Source organism: Scyliorhinus canicula, chromosome 10, assembly GCF_902713615.1.
Source record: "Scyliorhinus canicula chromosome 10, sScyCan1.1, whole genome shotgun sequence".
NCBI classification, from domain to species: domain Eukaryota; kingdom Metazoa; phylum Chordata; class Chondrichthyes; order Carcharhiniformes; family Scyliorhinidae; genus Scyliorhinus; species Scyliorhinus canicula.
Window position 1 is genome coordinate 108,435,347 of NC_052155.1, and position 19,370 is coordinate 108,454,716.

The 19,370-nt window shown below is 47.9% G+C and overlaps 1 protein-coding gene across 1 annotated transcript in view; it reads left to right on the forward strand.

The window, feature by feature from the left end:
• LOC119972134 (centrosome and spindle pole-associated protein 1) overlaps positions 1-19,370 on the forward strand; it is a 354,916-nt gene that overhangs the window by 180,074 nt on the left and 155,472 nt on the right. Inside the window, exon 15 of the mRNA XM_038808467.1 lies at positions 12,555-12,666. Coding sequence (XP_038664395.1) covers positions 12,555-12,666 — 112 coding nt within the window. The remainder of the gene's footprint in view (positions 1-12,554; positions 12,667-19,370) is intronic.

Here is a 19,370-nt window from a genome sequence, read left to right on the forward strand (position 1 = left end):
ATAGAGTACCCAATTCATTTTTTCCAATTAAGGGGCAATTTAGCATGGCCAATCCACCTAGCTTACACATCTTTGGGTTGTGGGGGCGAAACCCACACAAACACTGGGAGAATTTGCAAACTCCACACGGACAGTGACCCAGAGCCGGGATCGAACCTGGGGCCTCCGTGTCGTGAGGCAGCAGTACTACCCACTGTGCCATCGTGCTGCCCTGAGATAGACCTTTTTTATCAGGGAATCAAGGGGATCAGTAGGGATAAGCAGGGAAAGTGGAGTCGAAGATTATCATAGCAGATCAGTCATGATCTCATTGAATGGCGGAACAGACTCGATGGGCCTAATGGCTCACTTCTGCCCCGTACATCTTATGGTCCAGTTTTGGGTTTGCAAGATGCAACAGGTGGAGTACCACAAAAATTAGTGGTTGGGCCTCAACAATTTCAAATCCATACCAGGGATTTGGATGAAGGGACTGAATGTATGGTCGCTAAATTTGCTGATGACACAAAGATAGGCTGGAAAGTAATTTGTGAAGAGGACATGGGTCTGCAAAGATATCTAGATAGGGTAGCATGATAGCACAGTGGTTAGCACTGTTGCTTCACAACTCCAGGGTCCCAGGTTCGATTCCGGCTTGGGTCACTGCCTGTGCAGAGTCTGCACGTTCTCCCTGCATGGATTTCCTCCGAGTGCTCCGGTTTCTTCCCACAAGTCCCGAAAGATGTGCTGTTAGGTAATTCGGACATTCTGAATTCTCCCTCAGTGTACCCAAACAGGTGCCTCAATGTAGCGACTGGGGGCTTTTTACAGGATCTTCATTACAGTGTTAATGTCAGCCTACTTATAGAATCATAGAATTTACAGTGCAGAAGGAGGCCATTCGGCCCATCGAGTCTGCACCGGCTCTTGGAAAGAGCACCCTACTTAAGCCCACACCTCCACCCTATCCCCGTAACCCAGTAACCCCACCTAAACTTTTTGGACACTAAGGGCAATTTAGCATGGCCAATCCACCTAACCTGCACGTCTTTGGATTGTGGGAGGAAACCGGAGCACCTGGAGGAAGCCCACGTACACACGGGGAGAACGTGCAGTCTCCGCACAGACAGTGACACAAGCCTGGAATTGAACCTGGGGCCCTGGATCTGTGAAGCAATTGTGCTAACCACTGTGCTACCGTGATACTTGTGACAATAAAGATTATTAAAGAATAGCTGAGAGGGCAAAAATGTGGCAGATGGAGCATAATGTTGGAAAAATTGAACAGAAAAGGAGAACATTACACAAATGGAATGAGATTGCTGAACTTTGTGATACAGAGGGATATATATGTCCTGGTACATGAATCACAAAAATTTAGTATGCAGGTTCAGAAAGTGATTAGGAAGACAAATGTTATTTTTTGCTAGGGAAATTGAATATCAAAATAATGGAGTTTTGCTACTGTTGTGTCGGGCATTGGTGAGACCCCATCTAGAGTTCGACATGCAGTTTTGTTTTTTTTTCGTTTACGAAGGATATAATTGCATTGGAAACAGTGCAGAGAACATTCACTCGACTGATTCCTGGGATGAAGGAATAGCTTTATGAGAAAAGTTGGATAGGTTAGGCCTATATCCATTGAAGTTAGAAGATTAAATGTGATTATATTGAAATATATAAGATTCTGAGGGGACTTGACCGAGTTGCCGAAAGGTTAGTTCCCCTTGTGGGAGTGACTAAAACTCGGGGACACAGTTTAAAAATAAGGGGTGTCCCATTTGAGATGGAGAAGAGGACAATTTTTTTCCCTTGAGGGTTCCGGGTCTGTGGAATTCTCTTCCCTGGAGAGCTGTGAAGGCAGGGTCATTGAAATTTTTTAAGGCTGAGTTGGATAGATTCTTGACTGACAAGCAAGTCAAAGGATATAGGGTGGAGACAGTAAAATAGATGCCACGATCAGATCAGCTATGATATTATCAAATGTTAGTGTGTGACTTACTCCCTGCGAGGAAATGTGTCCTGGCTCTGTTCAGGTGCTACTTGCCCGGCTTGTACAAATCCCGTCTGACCCAGATGTGGTCCCAATGTCCCATGCATCTTCAACCCCGTTGCACCGTTTTTCTGGCCATGCATTCGTCTGCTCTATCCTATTTCTAGAATAAATTGTGTATGGCACCTGGTGTGACCAAATTGTGACTGATGAATTGGTTGAATTGTTTGAGGTCGCAACGGGAAGATAATGCACAAACAAACACTTGATCAACCTATGCCAAAAAATCCAAACAGCTTGTGAAACAGCAATCTATGCGGTATGTATGATAGGACAAGGAAGGTGTTTGGTCCGACTGTCGCCAATGTTGCCCCACTGAAATCAGTACTCAGTAAACAGATGTCCTGTTGTTTTGAACACTGCTGCAAATTGCACTCGCACGAGACAAACATATCCCTGTTTTGTATGGCTCACTCTTGCAGCTTCCACTCCTAATTGAGACAGATGAAGAACCCTCATTGCTTGAGCTTGAAACAGCCATTAATTCAGCAAGGATGGAATTCCAGCCAAACTGTTCAAGCACAGAAAGTCCCATTACTGCCACACCTTTATGACCCTTCCTCTGCTAAGAGATGGGATCCATTCCCACAGGACAGGATATCATACAAAACAGACGTGACAAAGGAGATTGCAATAACAACAGGGCATCTCAGTTTGTTGACCAGGACCTTTCTAGGTTCATGCTTAAAAGACTCATCTACGGGGTCTTCCGGTGATGGGGATGTGCTGAGCCGACGCATGAAAGGTGGCAGTCTTCCTGGAAACTCAAAATTAGGCACTTTTAACTCAAAATAGCTCGGTAAACCTAGGAAAAGAACCCCCCACCCTCCTCTTACACCACCACAATAAAATAAACATGTCAAGCAACAAGAACCCCAGGAGCCAAAGTGACGACAGAGGCAGTAAAAGCCAGGAGAGAAAGACTGAGGAGATGGCGAACATGCGGGAGTGACGAGATCCTGGCCACGCCCAAACAGGATGGACCATCAGAACATATGTCGAACTACCACCCAATGAACAAATGGAGGGAATTCCTAACACGGGAACTCCAAGAGCTCAAGGACACCATCAAACATGAAATAATGCGGACAGTGAAAGTGGTGGAGCAGAGGCGTGGGCACCCTGCAAGCAGCGCTAGAAAAGACAGAGCAACTTAGAGATGCAGGAGGCGACGATCAGAGAGCTGGAGAAGGCTTCGACTGACCAGAACGACCGGATTGCCTCGCTGGAAACAGACATGGCAAAGTTGGTGGTGACGCAAGGGGCACTAAGGGGGAAGGTCGAGGGACAAGAGAATCGATCCCGTCACCAAAACCTCTGCATTGTTGGCCTACTTGAGGGCATTGAGGGCAGGAACCCTGGGGAGTATATAAATGTAAATAATCTTTATTGTCGCAAGTAGGCTTACATTAACACTGCAATGAAGTTACTCTGAAAAGCCCCTAGTTGCCACATTCCGGCGCCTGTTTGGGTACACAGAGGGAGAATTCAGAATTCTCAGCTGGTATGGGAATTGCACCCGCGCTGTTGTCCTTGTTCTGCATCACAAACCAGCTGTCTAGCCCTGGGCGCAGATGCTGGGAAAACTGGTTGGAGGGGAAAGCTTCCCCAAACCTCCGGAAGTGGACAGAGCCCACAGATCACTCTAGCTAAAGCCCAAGGCTGGGCAGCAGCCTCGGGCCATTATTGCGAAACTGCATCGGTACCAAGACCAGGAAAAAGTCCTGAGCTGGGCAAGGCATACAAGGTCCTGTAAACGGGAGGGACACTTGATTCAGGTATACCAGGACATTGGGACAGACCTGGCCAAGCGCCATTAACTATGCTTAAGGCGGCTCTCTATAAGACTAATGCGCGATTAGCGATGCTGTACCCCGCCAAGCTCTGGGAGACTTTCCAGGGTAGGGAATACTATTTCGCCGCACAATCGGAAGCAGATGAATTTGTACACAAACATGGGCTGGGAAGGCAACAAAATCAACAGTGAACCAGACGCTTAATTGTACCAGTCAACAGACAATGTAGAGACTATTTGCACGGGACTGAACCGCCTCGTCTTCAAACCTGATGTTTTGTGTCAGAAAGGAGAAGGTGAGAGCAGTAGGACGAAGGAGGCAATGAGCAGGAGTAAAGTGGGAAGAGACCAGCATCAGTCGGGCGGAGGTATAGGTCGACCCCGAGGGGGAGTCCACCAATTCGCAGGTGAGCTAGTACAAGGAAGTACACGCGATGGTGGGGGTGTCCCAGAAACAGGGGGGAGATTACTCTAAATCGGGGGGAAAACTGAGGGGTAAAGGATGGAGTGGGGGCAGTGAGACAGACCTGGGAAAATGCCGAGGGGGGGGGGGGGGGGGGGGGTTTGTGAGGTGGCGGCACTAGGCTGGCTGCGACACATTGCACCGGTTGTCAAGCAAAAAAGGCACCACAAACAGCCACTTTGGTGTGCCCTGAAACAAAGGAACCCCAGGTGTGCATGGCGTAGACATAGATGGCAGCAATCTCAGGTGGCCCCTGGACAAAGGGAAATCCCAGAGTGCAGGGACGTAGCCACATGGGGAGTACCATGGCCATCTTGGATGACCTGCTAACAAAGGGAAACTGCGGAGCGCAAGGACGCATCCACAAGATGAGTATGGTTGATCCTGCAGGGTTGTGGGGGAGGGGGCGTGGGAGAAACAGAAACCCTCCATCAGAATAGTCACCTAGGAACGTCAGGGGACTTAATAGCCCAGTGTAAAGATACAGAGTCTTCGCCCACCTGAAATGTATGAAAGCCACCTCACCTGAGGGAGAAGGACTGATGCTGGGTAAGAAAGAGCTGGGTGGGACAGACGTGCCATTTGTGCAACGGGACGAGGGCTAGGGTGATGGCCATACTGCTCAATAAGAGGACAGTATTTACAGCAATGAGACTGTTATGGACCAAGGAGGATGATGCATCATGGTTAGTGGTGTCCTGGAAGGGACACCAGTGTGTCATGTTCCTCTACCATGATGATAAATGAATCAGTGTACAACAGAACATCTAGTTCAAGACTAGTTATTCAACGTTGAATAAACTGTGGGTAAACTAAACTATTGCTAACCAAACTGTGGATCTTTTAACTATGCTACTAACAGCTTCTGTAACTCTGACCAAAACTGGCTCCAGTGTCCTGTTCCTCTTGCATGACACCTAGTGATCGGAGGCTATATACACTATATACACTGTTACTGCACATCATTACATCCCCTTCCCTTGAATTTGTTTAAAACATACTACACATCATTTCTGTAGACAATACACATGATATGACTAACAATGTACTTTACACAATTCACAAATTTTATTGTAAAATCACAGATCCAGCTGCTCTGGGTTCTTTACCTTCCTTGTCGATCTTCTGAACCTTGTTATGCTTCGCGAACCTGTGTTACTACTTTGAACATCTGTGGTATCTGATAAGGTTGTGTCACTATTTTGAGCGTCGTTCTGACTCTTCCAATGTTAGTGTTGGTTCAGGTTGATAGAAGGCTTCACTAACACCATCGTCTTTCTGTTCTTGAGCAGGTTGTTTTGTTTAAAATAGTGCCCGACGATTTCTTCTCAAAATCTGTCCTTGTTTTTTGATTTATGTGTATGATCTCGTAGTACACTAGCATTTCTAGGCCATCCATCAGGATCCTCAATCCTTACAACATTGCTTGGTAACAAACGTTTAAGACTCCTGGTTGTTCTATCATAGTATGCCTTCTGTTTTTGCTTTTGAGATTCCAGCTTACATCTTATCTTTTTGTTTGCCTTGTCTTTGTGTGGAATGGCAATATGGTACATAGCTTGCAATTCATCAGTAACTCTTAAGGAGACAAACCACTGCTTAAAGGTGAAGTTCTATAACTCAGTAGAGCTAGATACAGATGAGTTTTGCTGGCCATAGCCTTTTTTAACAGCTGCTTTATAATATTTGAGCTCCCTTCTCCGCTTTACCATTCGATTGTGGGTCTAATGGACTCGAAGTAATGTGTTCAAAATCATACTGCATCGCAACCTCTTGCCATTCTTTGCATTTAAAACATGGACCATTATCACTCACCACAGTGTTAGGTATGACATGTCTTGCAAACGTCGATTTTGTATGCATTATCACACAACTTGCCGAGGAGCTTGACAGAAGGGCTATTTCTGGAAAATTCGAATAATAGTCAATGACTATCAGATATTCTTTGCCATTGAGGGAGAATAAATCCATTACAACTTTTTGCCATGGAGCTGATTGTATTTCAGCTATTTTCATTGGTTCTCTTGCATGCCAGATACTTTTGACATGTTTCACATTTCTCTATCATGTCTTGTATATCCTTGTTTATACCAGGCCAATACACAGTATCTCTGGCTCTCCGTTTGCACTTCTCAATCCCGAGATGACCCTCATGAATTTGTTTCAGCAAATCGCTGCGTAGAGACTGCGGAATCTCCATTCTTTCTTGCTTTAATAGTAGCCCATTTACTAGACTTAGCTCAGATCTGATTTCATGATATTTTGTGCATGAACCTTTGGGCCAATCATTGTTCAGGTTTTGTCTTACCATCTGCAACACCTCATCTTTTGCTGTCTCTTCAACAATTTGTTCCGAATTTGCGTCAGATACTGGCAGTGCATCAGTGATCATGTCGATGTGAGCCTGTTCATCCTCTCCAGTAGAGCTACCATTGTGTGCTGTTGGAGCTCTGGATAATGCTTCTGCTACCGCTATATGTTTGCCAGGCATGTATATCAACTTAAAGTCGTATCTTTGAAGCTTCATCATGAGACGCTGTATTTGTGGAGACATTTCATCGAGTTTCTTTTTAATGATTGTAACCAGTGGTCGATAATCCGTCTCAATGGTAAATGGGGGTAGGCCATATGAATTTTTCCAAGCCAACTACTAGTCCTCGGCATTCTTTTTCAATCTGTGCATATCTACATTTAGACTCCGTCATTGACCGTGAAGCATGTGCCACAGGTTTCCAGTTGTTTCCGTCTTGTTGAAGCAATACTGCACCAAACCATCTTTTGATGCGTCAGTAGATATTTTGGTGTTCCTTGTTGGATCCAAAAATGTCAGCACCGGCGTGATTGCAAGAGCTTTCTTTAGCTGGAGCCACTTCTGCTCATGCTGCTCTGCCCAAGTGAAATCATTCACTAGGATGTCTTTGAGCACACTTTTGGCTGAGAGATAGGGAATAAACTTCCCTATGAAGCTGATCATGCCCATTATTTGTAGTACCCCTTTTTTATCCATGGGTCGGGACATGTTTAGTATGGCATTAATCTTCATTTCATCTGGCTCTATTCCGTGAACAGAAAGCTTGTCGCCCAGGAATGTAATCAAACTGGCATTTGACCTTATTGAGTCTCGGCCCATTCTGCCTGATGCTTTGAAAGAACTTGATCAGTCTGTCATTGTGTTCTTCTAAGGTGGAACCCCATATGATAATGTTGTCTACACAGACCCGGACCCCCTCAATGCCCTCAATGATATGTTCCATAGCTCTGTGGAATATCTAGGACGCACATGTAATGCCAAAGGGCATGCAAAGAAAGCAATATCTGCCAAAAGGAGTATTGAATGTGAAGTACTTGGTACTTTCTTCATCAAGCTTGAGCTACCAGAATCCCTGTGTTGCATTGAGTTTGGTAAAAAAGTTTTGCATCAGACATCTCGTTTGTGATGCCTTTCCTCTTTGGAATTTGCTCCTTTTTAATGTGTTCAAATCCTTGGGATCCATACAAACCCTGAAATTGTTAATCTTTTTCCTCGCAGACCATTGAGTTGACCCAATTTGTACATTGGTACCTTGCTACTAACAGCTTCTGGAACTCTGACCAAGACTGGCTCTGTCTGGTTCCAGTGTTAGTTTAGGGCTGCTGTTGAGTAAAGAATCAAGAGTTCTGCTTCTTTCCCAAACACCTTTATTTTTCCTTGAACACACTCCATACAAAAGTCTATCACCACACCAAGTGCCACCTGCAACCCCTTTACATATCAGTGTCAATTATTGGATACTTAACATCAATTTGACATGTAATTGGAATGTCTCAATGTAACATCCAGTTGCCTGTTCCTCTTGCATGACATCTAGTGGTCGGAGGCTTTATACACTTGTTGTATACACTGTTACTGCATGCCATTCCACAATGGCCTTTGTAAATGTGTAAACTCCCAACTGCGACTACGCAGAATTCATGAAGAAAGTCCTCAACTTAGGCATATACCGATTCATTATGGGGAGGCGACTTTAACTGCGTACAGGACCCATGGACAGACAGATCAAACCTCAAATCGGGGAAAAAGTCAAACGTAGCGAAAGAACTGGGCATGTTCATGGAACAGATGGGGGCAGTGGACCCATGGAGGTTCACACAGGAACACAAGGTATATATTAAAATCTACTTCTTTGTAGTGTGGAAAGTGGTGCTTCCAGGGGTGATAGGAACAGAGTACTCCGCAAACGGAATCTCCGACCAAAGTCCACACTACATGGACGTACGGTTGGAGGCAGGCCGGGCACAACGCTGTACACCGCCCTCCTGGCCAATAAGGCATTCTGTGAATGGATATCACAGGCCATAGACGGGTACCTTACCAACAACCAGTGATGGGGGGATAAGGGGGAAAATGATTGCGCACAAGGTGCGCAAAGCTAGGAAGGAGAGGGTGGCTAGGCAAGAGCTGGTCAACTCCAGACTGGAGGTGGACTGGCGGTACTCCTCGACTCTGACTGTAGAGCCGCTGGCGGAGAGGAAGAAGCTACAAATGGACTTTGAATTGCTCTCCACAGGGAAAGCAGTGCACCAACTCCGCCAGACATGAGGGAACGTCTACGAACACTTAGACAAAGCCACCTGCCTGCTAGCTCACCATCTGAGAGAGCAGGCAGCCATGAGGAAAATAGCTCAGGTTAAAGACAGAAGCGGCAGGCTAGTCACCACACTGGAAAATGTCAATGCGACCTTCTACCGGGGGCTGTACACCTCTGAGCACCCCCCAAGGGGCAATCAGGGGTGAAGCAGTTCCTCGACGGACTAGATATGCCGGTTGTGGACGAAGAGAAGAGACGGGGCCTGGAAGCAGCATTAGTGGTGGAGAGTACCAACACCTTGCAGGTGGGAAAGGCGCGGTCAGGTGGACTCCAAAACATTTGTGCCATCATTTTGCTCCGCACCTGCGGGAGATGTTCGCAGACCTGCTAGTTAGGGTCATCCTGCCACCGGACAAGCCTCAATTTCGTTGATACTCAAAAAGGGCAAAGACCCCGACTGAGTCCAGGTCCAACAGGCCCATCTCACTGCACAACGCAGGTGCATAGATCCTGGCAAAGGCCCTGGCGAGGCGGCTGGAGAGCTACGTACCATAGATAGTCGTGAAGGAGCAGACGGGCTTTGTCAAGGGCAAGCAGCTAACTCCAAACATCACGCGGCTGCTTAACATGATAATGAACCCATCCGGGGAGAGAACACCAAAACTGCACATCTCCCTGGACACAGAAAAGGCCTTTGACAGAGTCGAGTAGAAGTACTTCATAGAGGTACTGGGACAGTTGGGGTTTGGACCATGGTTCACCTCCTGGGTGAAACTACTGTACAGCGCTCCCATGGGGAGCATACGGACAAACACCAACAGCTCTGAATACTTCCAGCTGCACAGAGGCATGAGGCAAGGATGCATGCTATCCCCGCTGCGGTTTGCTCTGGCAATCGAGCCATTGGCAGTCACCCTCAGAGCGGCTAAGGAGTGGAGAAGTATCGCTTCAGGTTGCGGCTATGCAGAGCTAAACCGCACGTTCGGCAGCTCCCGCTTTAAGAGGACTGGTGGGCTCTTGTAAGGGCCCCAAACGGCGCTGATTCGACGATTCCCGGTGGATAAAGGGGTCTGGAGGAGATGGAGCTTCGGTCACGGAGGAAGAACCTGTGGATCCTGGGCCTCGAGGAGGGGCTGGAGGTGTCGGACCTGCCGGCCTATGTGGCTGTGATGTTGAACTCGCTGGTGGGGGCAGGATCCTTCCATCTGCCCCTGGAGCTGGAGGGGGCCCACAGAGTACTGGCCAGGCGGCCTAAGGCGAATGAACCCCCACGGGCGGTGCTGGTGCGGCTCCATCGGTTCAGTGACGGGAGTGTGTTCTCCGATGGGCCAAGAAGGTGAGGAGTAGTAAGTGGGAGAATTCGGTAGTGCGTATCTACCAGGACTGGAGTGCGGAACTGGCCAAGCGGAGAGCCGAGTTTAACCGGACGAAGGCGGTGCTCCATGGAAAGCAGGTGAAGTTCGGCATGTTGCCGCCTGCGCGCCTGTGGGTCACCTACAAGGACCGGCATCACTACTTTGAGTCCCCAGAGGAAGCGTGGGCCTTTGTGCAGGCTGAAAAGCTGGACTCGAACTAGAGATTGGGGGCTGTGGGAGTTTTTCTATTTCTGTATAATTGTCTATGCTGTAGCGGATTATTCTGTTTGTTTCTGTTTTTTCTCTCTCTTTCGGACGATGTGGGTTATGGTTTTGTGTTCTAAGGGGGTTACTGGGGTTTGTGGTTGATCTGTGTCTTTATTTGTACGGAGTTGGTGGTTGGGTTGGGACTGCGGTTTGGGAGCTGCGTTGGTGGGGTGGGGCAATTTGAAAGCGCGGGCTTTTCTCTGGTTTCCCGTGCTGTGGGACGAGGGGGTGGAGCTGGTGGCGAGGGGCGTGGTTATTAGACCGGGTTTCCTGCGCTGAAGTGGTGCCCAGGAGCTGATGCAGGGGAGGAGGCGGGACCTCATATCGGGAGGGGTCGGAGTTAGAGCGGGAGCTGCCGGGGTCAGCAGAAGTCAGCTGGCTCACAGTCGATGGGCTATGGCTAGGGGGGAACGAGGGGGGCGGGGTGCCCCCGATCCGGCTGATTACGTGGAACGTGAGGGGGTCGAATGGGCCGGTTAAGCGGGCCCGGGTGTTTTCGCATCTGAAGGGGCTGAAGGCGGACGTGGCCATGCTCCAGGAGACCCACCTGAAGGTGGCTGACGAGATCCGTCTGAGGAAGGAGTGGGTGGGGCAGATTTTTCACTCAGGGCTCGACTCGAAGAACCGGGGGGTGGCGATCCTGGTGGGGAAGAGGGTGGCGTTTGAGGTTGTGGCTGATAGTGGCGGCAGATATGTGATGGTGAGCGGTAAGCTGCAGGGGGAGAGGGTGGTGTTGGTTAATGTGTACGCCCCAAATTGGGATGATGCTGGTTTCATGAGGCGTATGTTGGGCCGCATTCCTGGCCTGGAGGTGGGGGGCTTGATCATGGGGGGGGACTTCAATACGGTGCTGGACCCCCTACTGGATCGTTCTAGCTCAAGGACAGGCAGGAGGCCGGCGGCGGCCAAGGTGTTGAGGGTTTGTTTGCTTGGGAACAGAGGAAGCTGAGGGTAAACTTAATTGAGGTGTATTAAGTTCTGAGGGGCTGAACTGGATATGAACGATCTGTCTCCCTCAGCAGAGAGGTCAATACCATGGAAGATGGATTTTAAATAATTGATAGAAGTTTAGAGGGGAGTTAAGGAAAAATATTTTCCCCCAGAGAGTGGTAGGGGTCTGGAAATCATTGCTTTAAAGGGTCCTAGAGGTAGAAACCCTCATTGCATTTAAGAATACTTGCATCTGCACTTGAATTGCTATAACTTACAAAGCTTCAGGCTAAGAGCTGGAATGTTGGATTGGCTGGATAATGCTCTTGGCAAGCATAGGCACGATGTGTTAAATGCGATCATTATTTTTAATGTTCCTATGTGTTGGAGGTTTTTTCCTGAGATTTGAGAGTCTACCTTGAGATGGTGAAGGCTGACTTCATAAATAATTTTAAAAGGGACTTGAGCAGGTACTTATGATTGAGGAGCTTAGAAGATGTAGACAAAAATTGAGAATACGAGTCGAAGTATGACTATTCTTTGAAAGAGCCAGCATGGGCATGATGGGCAGAATGTCCTATACTTTAAATGTTATGATTCTTTGATTATTTATTAGACAGTGTGTATCCTCTTTCAACTTCACATGCTGATATTTGATAACTTTTTTAAAGTGTCCAAATCATGATGGATATCTAATAACTAAATTGCCTTAATTTGAAGAAAATGCATTTCATTCATAATTTAACTATTTCTGCCATTGGCGTTCCATTTTCTTGGCTTAACAATGTGCCCTTAACTTTTTTTGTAATGTGTAGCATAACTTGCTAATACTGAAACCTAAGGTAGTTGGAATACCTCCTTAAAGTAGGAGGAATTATCGATTATTTTGAACATGATTAATCAGGCCCACCACTGAGGTATCTTTCACACTGTAGGCAAGATTGGAAAATTAGGAGGTTAGGCCTGTGATTTTTTGATCCACATTTCAGGTTCCCAACAATATAATATCTAACTATTAGAGTAGCTTATCTGAAACATACTTAAAAAAATAATAATTTGTTTACTTATTTTAACTAATTCTGATTCTTAATTTTGTTTAATCTTAAATATTGTACTGAAACATTGCTTTTACTTTACTGTATAGATGGCCCAGGAGTCATGGGAGTACAACCGATGTCCTTGGTCAACTCTCCAAATGGTCTGGTTAACATACCAATGCAAACCTATCCACAAGCTTCCTCCTTAGATCAAACTCCGTAAGTTTTTATTCTGTATGATTTGTTGTGTCTTTGAGTTAAACTGTAACTTTGCAATGGATTGAACTTTTGTGATATGCCTTGAAATGACAGACCATATCTAGATTTGTATTGAGGTTTATCATGGATTGTTGGTATAATTAGTGTCAAGCAAAAACAAATGTTTCATGCAAACTTTATAAGATATCCTAAAATTTTGTTTCTGAGCATCTATGGTATGGTTCTGAGAACAGCTTCATTTCTCCCTGGTAGGGATGATGTCTAGTACAAGAAGAGAGTAGAAAAGGAAAATTGGTGAAATCACGGTCATGAGCAGTGTCATTGGGAATTTTCTTATAAGCATGGCACTTTTGATCAGGAAGTTGATTGATTGTGATGTGTTTATTTTCAAGTTTATACTCCCCAAAATATACACAACAGGATTTCCCTGATATTGCAGGGCAAGATAAAAGAAAAGCATTAGGATTGCTTATCTTTGTATTTTTTTATTATTCTTTCCAAGGATGTGGGCATCGCTGACGATGCACCATTTCTTGCTCAACCTTAATTGACCTAGAGAAGGAGGTGGTGAGCTGCCTTACTGAACATCTGCAGTGCTTGTAGTGTAGGAATAATAATCTATATTGTCACAAGTAGGCATACAATAATACCACAGTGAAATTACTGTGAAAAGCCCCTAGTCGCCTCGAATTCAGAATGTCAAAATTATTTAATTATTTTCCTTTCGGGACTTGTGGGAGGAAACCCATGCAGTTACCCGGAGAATGTGCAGACTCTGCACAAACAATGACCTAAGCCAGGAATCGAACCTGGGACCCTGGAGCTGTGAAGCAACAGTGCTACCCACTGTGCTATCGTGTCGCCCGAATTGCAATATATTTCCAATTCAGGATGGTGTGGTGCTTGGAGGGGAATTTCCAGGTTGTGGTGTTCCCACGTATCTGCTTCCCTTGTCCTTCTAGGTGTTTCACAGATGCTGCCTAAAGAGCCTCAGTGAGTTTGAACTGCTTTATCAGTAGAAATCACCGCAGGTTCATTGAAGGGAGCGGGTTGGCCGCATCGAGAGGAGCTCCCGCCAGTGGCCACTATTTGAAGCGCTTTCGGGGATTTCACCGATTCCTCTCCTCCCCCCCCCCCCCCCCCCGATTATTGTCAGCTTTTGGGGCCATCCCGGGCATCAAGCGGGGTCGGTTTGAAAACTGGCGAGGAACTTCGCGCGGGTGTCGAGTGGCTGGTACTGAGGCGTCGGGCCCAGCGCACGCTGAGGTCGCAGCAGCGGGGGCGGAGCCAAACGGAGGTCGAGGCGGCAGGCCCGAAGCCAGGGCGTGTTGTCGGTGAGATGTCCCACATCGGGTGGCTCCCGCCTAAAATGTTGTAAGAAGACTGAAGTCCGGTCCCAGGGAAATTCTGGAGGAATACAAAAAAGAAGAGAAAGAAGTTTTAAAGAAACTTGGTGAAAGTTTTTTTTCTTTTTTTGAAGAAAGAAAATTTTTGTTTTTCTATAAAACTAAAGATTGAAGAAGGAAACAAGAGTGAAAAAAAAGGAAAAATAGTAAGTCATTGAAAGATGCGAAAAGCAGCGTCGAGGAAGGGAGGAAACGCGGGCTTGCCATTGAATGAGAGGAGCAGCAGAAGTGCTGACAAGATGCTGGATGCCGGCCCGCATGGTGGGGCCACACTACTTACGGTGGAGAAGATGACAGAGGTGATGGCGGTGGAGCTCGAAAAGCAGTTTGCGAGGCACATGGAGGCTTTGAGGAAGGAGATGGCGGTCGCATTGAAGTCGTTGGTGGAGAAGGCAATTGAGGGATAGCTGTGGCAAAGACATTGGCCGAGGTGAGAGAGAAGGGCGAGAAGATGAAGGAAGTGGAGGAGGCCGTGTCGCAGCACAGCGACCAGTTCACCTCTATGGGGGACGAGCTGCGGAGGGTGCTGGAGGTCAACAGAGGATTCAAGGAAAGCTTGAGGACCTGGAGAACCGCTTGAGGTGGCACAATCTGAAAATTGTGGGCTTGCCCGAAGGGACAGAGGGCCCAAGGTCAACAGAGTACTTCGCTAAGAAGTTGGCGGAGTTGATGGGAGAGGGTGAGAAACCCTTCCGGTACGAGCTAGACCGAGCTCATCGGTCATTAACGCCGAAGCCCAAAGTGAATGAGCCGCCAAGAGCAGTAATTATCTGCTTCCATAAGTACTGCATGAAGGAGAAAGTGTTAAGCTGGGTGAAGCAGAAGCGCGAGGTGCAGTGGGTTGGTGCTGGAGTTCAGATCTGTCAAAGACTTTTATTTCGAGGCGGCTGAGGCGTTCGTGAGGGCAGAAGGCTTGGGACAGACATGAGGAGCGGAGCTGGAAGAGAGACTGTGGACTGTGATTGGGAGCTGGAAAATGTATAAATGTTATAACTTTCTTTTTACTGACGTGTATTGTAGTTTACTTCTCTTCACATTGTTACAGAGTTCAAGTTATTTGTTGGGTTGATTGGCATTCTGTGTTGCGACGGTTATATCTTATTTTAGTGAATTGTATAGGTTGGATTGTTGTTTTTGTTTTTTATTTAGCTGGGACAGGGTGGGAGGGGACCGTATACCTTGGGGGAGCCACTCACGCTAGCTAACTAAAATTGGCTAGTGAACGGAGGTCAGGTGAGAGGAGGGCTGCGGACATTGGAGCCTGGTTAGCAGGCTTTGATGGGCCTACGGGGTTGATGCTGGGAGATGTTTTTTGGAGAGGAAATGTCGGTGGGGTTTTTGGGAGGGGGGAAGGGGTTCGATGTTAATAATGGATAGGGGCGGGTCTCGCTCATGTGGTAAGGCCCGGTGGTGTGATGATGGTGGATAAAAAGGGTGGGGGTGGTGAGAGACCCCAGTTAGGATAGTCACGTGATATGTGAAGGGGGTTAGGAGGTCCGGTCAAGGCTGCTTGCGCATCTTAAAAGTTTGAAAGCGGATGTAGCAATGCTGCAGGAGACTCACTTGAGGGTGAAGGACCAGGTGAGACTTTAAAAAGGCTGGGTTAGTCAGGTGTTTCACTCTGGACATGACGGAAGGGCTCGAGGGGTAGCGGTAATGGTCAGCAAAAGAGTACGCTTCCAGATGGAGAAGGTGGTGGCAGATCAGGGCGGTAGATATGTGATTGTGACAGGGGCGCTGGAGGGGAGGTGTTTTTAAGTGTAGACGGTCCAAATTGGGACGATGTGGGATTCGCAAAGAAGGTGTTTGGGGCCATCCCCGACTTGGGACACACACAAACTGGGGGGGACTGGAAGTTGGTGCAGGAGCGAAGGTTGGACAGGTGAGGGCCATGCTCGCTGGTCCCATCGGGGGGGGGGGGGGGGGGGGGGGGGGGGGGGGGTTTGGCTGGACTAATGGTGGAAATGGGAAGGGTGGACCCTTGGAGGTTTCTGTACCCGGGGGAGCGGGAATACTTGTTTTTCTCAGCAGTCCATAAGGTATACTCGTGGATCTACTTTTTCATGGTGGGGAAGGCTTTGCTGGCTGTGGTTAAGGGGTCGGAATACTTGGCAATTGCAGTGTCAGATCATACTCCGCATTGGGTGGATATGGTACTGGAGAATGGGGTAGTGCAGAGGCCAGAGTGGATGATGTGGGACTTGAGGGACCAAGGGTCCTGTGACAAAATTGAAAAGGTAATTGAGGAATATGTAGGTTTCAACTGTACGGGTGAGGTGTTGAAGGCAGTTGTCCAGGAGGCTCTAAAGCAGGGGTGGGCAAACTACGGCCCGCGGGCCGCATGCGGCCCGCCAAAGGTATTTCTGCGGCCCACCAAGTCATTAAAAAAAATAAAAAAATAAAAAAAAATTTTTTTTTTTTAAGGTTAATGGTTGGGGGGGGTGGGGGGGGGGGGCTGTTGGGTTACTTACTGGTATAGGGTGGATACGTTGACTTGAGTAGGGTGATCATTGCTCGGCACAACGTCGAGGGCCGAAGGGCCTGTTCTGTGCTGTACTGTTCTATGTTCTATATGAGGCGCCCAGAATCATAACCGGGTGAAGTAATTATTTTACTTAATATACTATGCGGCCCATTGTGAATTTCTGAATGTGGCCCTTGCACGGAAAAGTTTGCCCACCCATGCTCTAAAGGCAGTGGTGAGGGGTGAGGTGATTTTGTTTAAGGCCAGGATGGACAAAGAGGAGAGGTTGGAGCAGCAGGGGGTAATAGATGAGATTTTGGAGGTAGATAGGCATTATCATAGTGCAGAAGATGGAGACCCAGCGAAGCTGGAAAAGAGGAAGGAACTACAGGTGAGCTTTGACCGACTATCTACCAGGAAGGTGGTGCGCCAACTGAGACGAGCAAGGGGTGCAGTTTACGAACATGGAGATAAAGGCTCAGCAGGTCAGCTCCGGAGGGAGGCAACGGTAAGGGAAATTGTTCAGGTGAGGGAAAGGGCAGGGAAGTTGGTGGTGGCTCCGGATCTGATTAACAAGGTTTTTGAGGAATTTTATGAGAGATTGTGCAGGTCAGAGCCACCTGGGGGAGATCGGGAGATGCAGGAATTTCTAGATGAGTTGGAGTACCCGAGGTTAGGATAGGGGGACAGGACCACATTAGAAGGAGCGATAGTGGAGCAGGAGATAAAGGATGCAATTGGGAGGATGCAGTCGGGGAAGGTGGCAGGGCCGGATGGGTTTCCGGTGGAATATTATAAAAAATTCAAGGATAAGCTGGCACCCCTGATGGTGGGGGTGTTTGAAGAGGCGATAGGGAAGGGAGGTTTGCCACAAACTTTGGGGCAGGCATCGATTTCCCTGTTGCTAAAAAAATATAAGGATCCGACGGAGTGTGGGTCGTATCGGCCCTTATCACTTCTGAATGTGGACGCAAAAGTATTGGCGATGGTACTTGCGTGTAGGCTGGAGGAGTGCCTCCCGAAGGTCATAGGTGAAGATCAGACGGGGTTCGTGAGAGGGAGGCAGCTCTTTTCAAACTTCAGAAGTGTATTGAACGTCGTTATGGCACGGCAGAAGGGAAGCAAACAGCGGTGGTTATGGCATTGGACGCTGTGAAGGCGTTTGACCGGGTAGAATGGGGGTACTTGATGGCAGTTCTGGAGCGGTTTGGGATTGGACCAAGATTTGTGAACTGGGTAAAGCTACTATATAAGGAGCCGAGGGCGAGCGTCCGCACAAACAACATCAGCTCAAGATACTTTTCTCTCCTCCGTGGGACTGGGCAGGGATGTCCTATGTCCCCCCTGCTGTTTGCACTCGCGCTTGAGCTGTTGGCCATTGCATTAAGAAGTTTGGGGGTATAGAAAGGAATTGTTCAGGGGGGATAGAGCATAGAGTTGTCCTTGTATGCCGATGACTTGCTGTTATAGGTTAGGGTTAGTGACAGAACAGAGTGCGTCAATAGGGGGAATATTGGAGCTACTTCGAGTGTTTGGGTCTTTCTCGGGGTACAAACGAAATCTAGACTAGAGCGAGTATTTTGTGGTGTCTCGGGGGTGGGGACAGGGGTGGGGTGGTTGCCATTCCGTAGGGCAGGGACTCACTTTAGGTACCTTGGGGTGCAGGTTGCCTGGGAGTGGGGGGGGGGGGGCTCTGCAGGTACAAAATTTCTAGTTTGGTGGGGAGAGTGAAAGCTGATCTGGTAAGGTGGGATGGTCTCCCTCTGTTACTGGCGGGTTGGGAACAGGTGGTTAAAATGAACGTGTTGCCGCGATTTCAGTTTATTTTTCAATGCCTACCGATTTTCCTGCCAAAGGCTTTTTTCAGAGAGATTGAGGGAAGGATTACTTCGTTCATATGGGGAGGGAAGGTGGCCAGAGATAGAAAGGTGCTGCTACAGAGGGGAAGGCAAGCAAAGGGGGTTTGATCTTCCGAACCTGATATATTACTACTGGGCGGCGAATGTGGAGAAGGTGCGGAGCTGGGTCAGAGGGGCTGATTCCCAGTGGGTCAGAATGGAGGAGAGTTTGTGCAGGGGGTCGGGATTGAAAGCACTAACAACAGTGCCGCTCCCGATAGCCCCGGGTAAATACTCAGGGAGTCCAGTAATAATAGGTTCATTGAGAAATTGGAGGCAGGATTGTGGGTTGTGGGGGTTGTGGGGTGGGGTGGGGGGGGGGGGGGTGCCCTAATCACATTCACATTCACATGTTTTGGTTCTGTCCAAAGCTAGAGGATTACTGGAAGGAGGTTTTTCGGGTAATTTCTAAAATGGTGCACGTGAAACTGGACCCGGGCCCCCGGGAGGCCATATTCGGGGTGTCGGACCAGCCAGGGTTGGAAACGAGTGCAGAGGCAGATGTTGTAGCCTTCGCCTCGTTGATCGCTCGAAGGTGGATCCTGATGGGTTGGAGAGCAACCTCTCCACCCTGTGCCCTGGCGTGGCGAGGGACATGTTGGAATTTTTGATTCTTGAGAAGGTTAAGTTTGAACTGAGGGGAAGGATGGAGCGGTTCTACAATTCATGGGCATTATTCATTACGCACTTTCAAGAACTGGATAACATCGAACATTAGTTGGGGCGTGTGGGTGGGAGGGTTGGGAGGAGGGGGGCTGTGTGCGTTAATGGTGACTATGGGTGATCCCTAATTCTTTTTTGTCATTTATTTGTGTGAACATGCAGGCTAATGTTTGGGGTTTGGTGAGAGATGGGATTGTTGTTATTGATATGGGGAGTTGACATATTTGTTACTGATTTTTGTTTATTGTTCATGGGTGTAAATTTGGGAGAAAA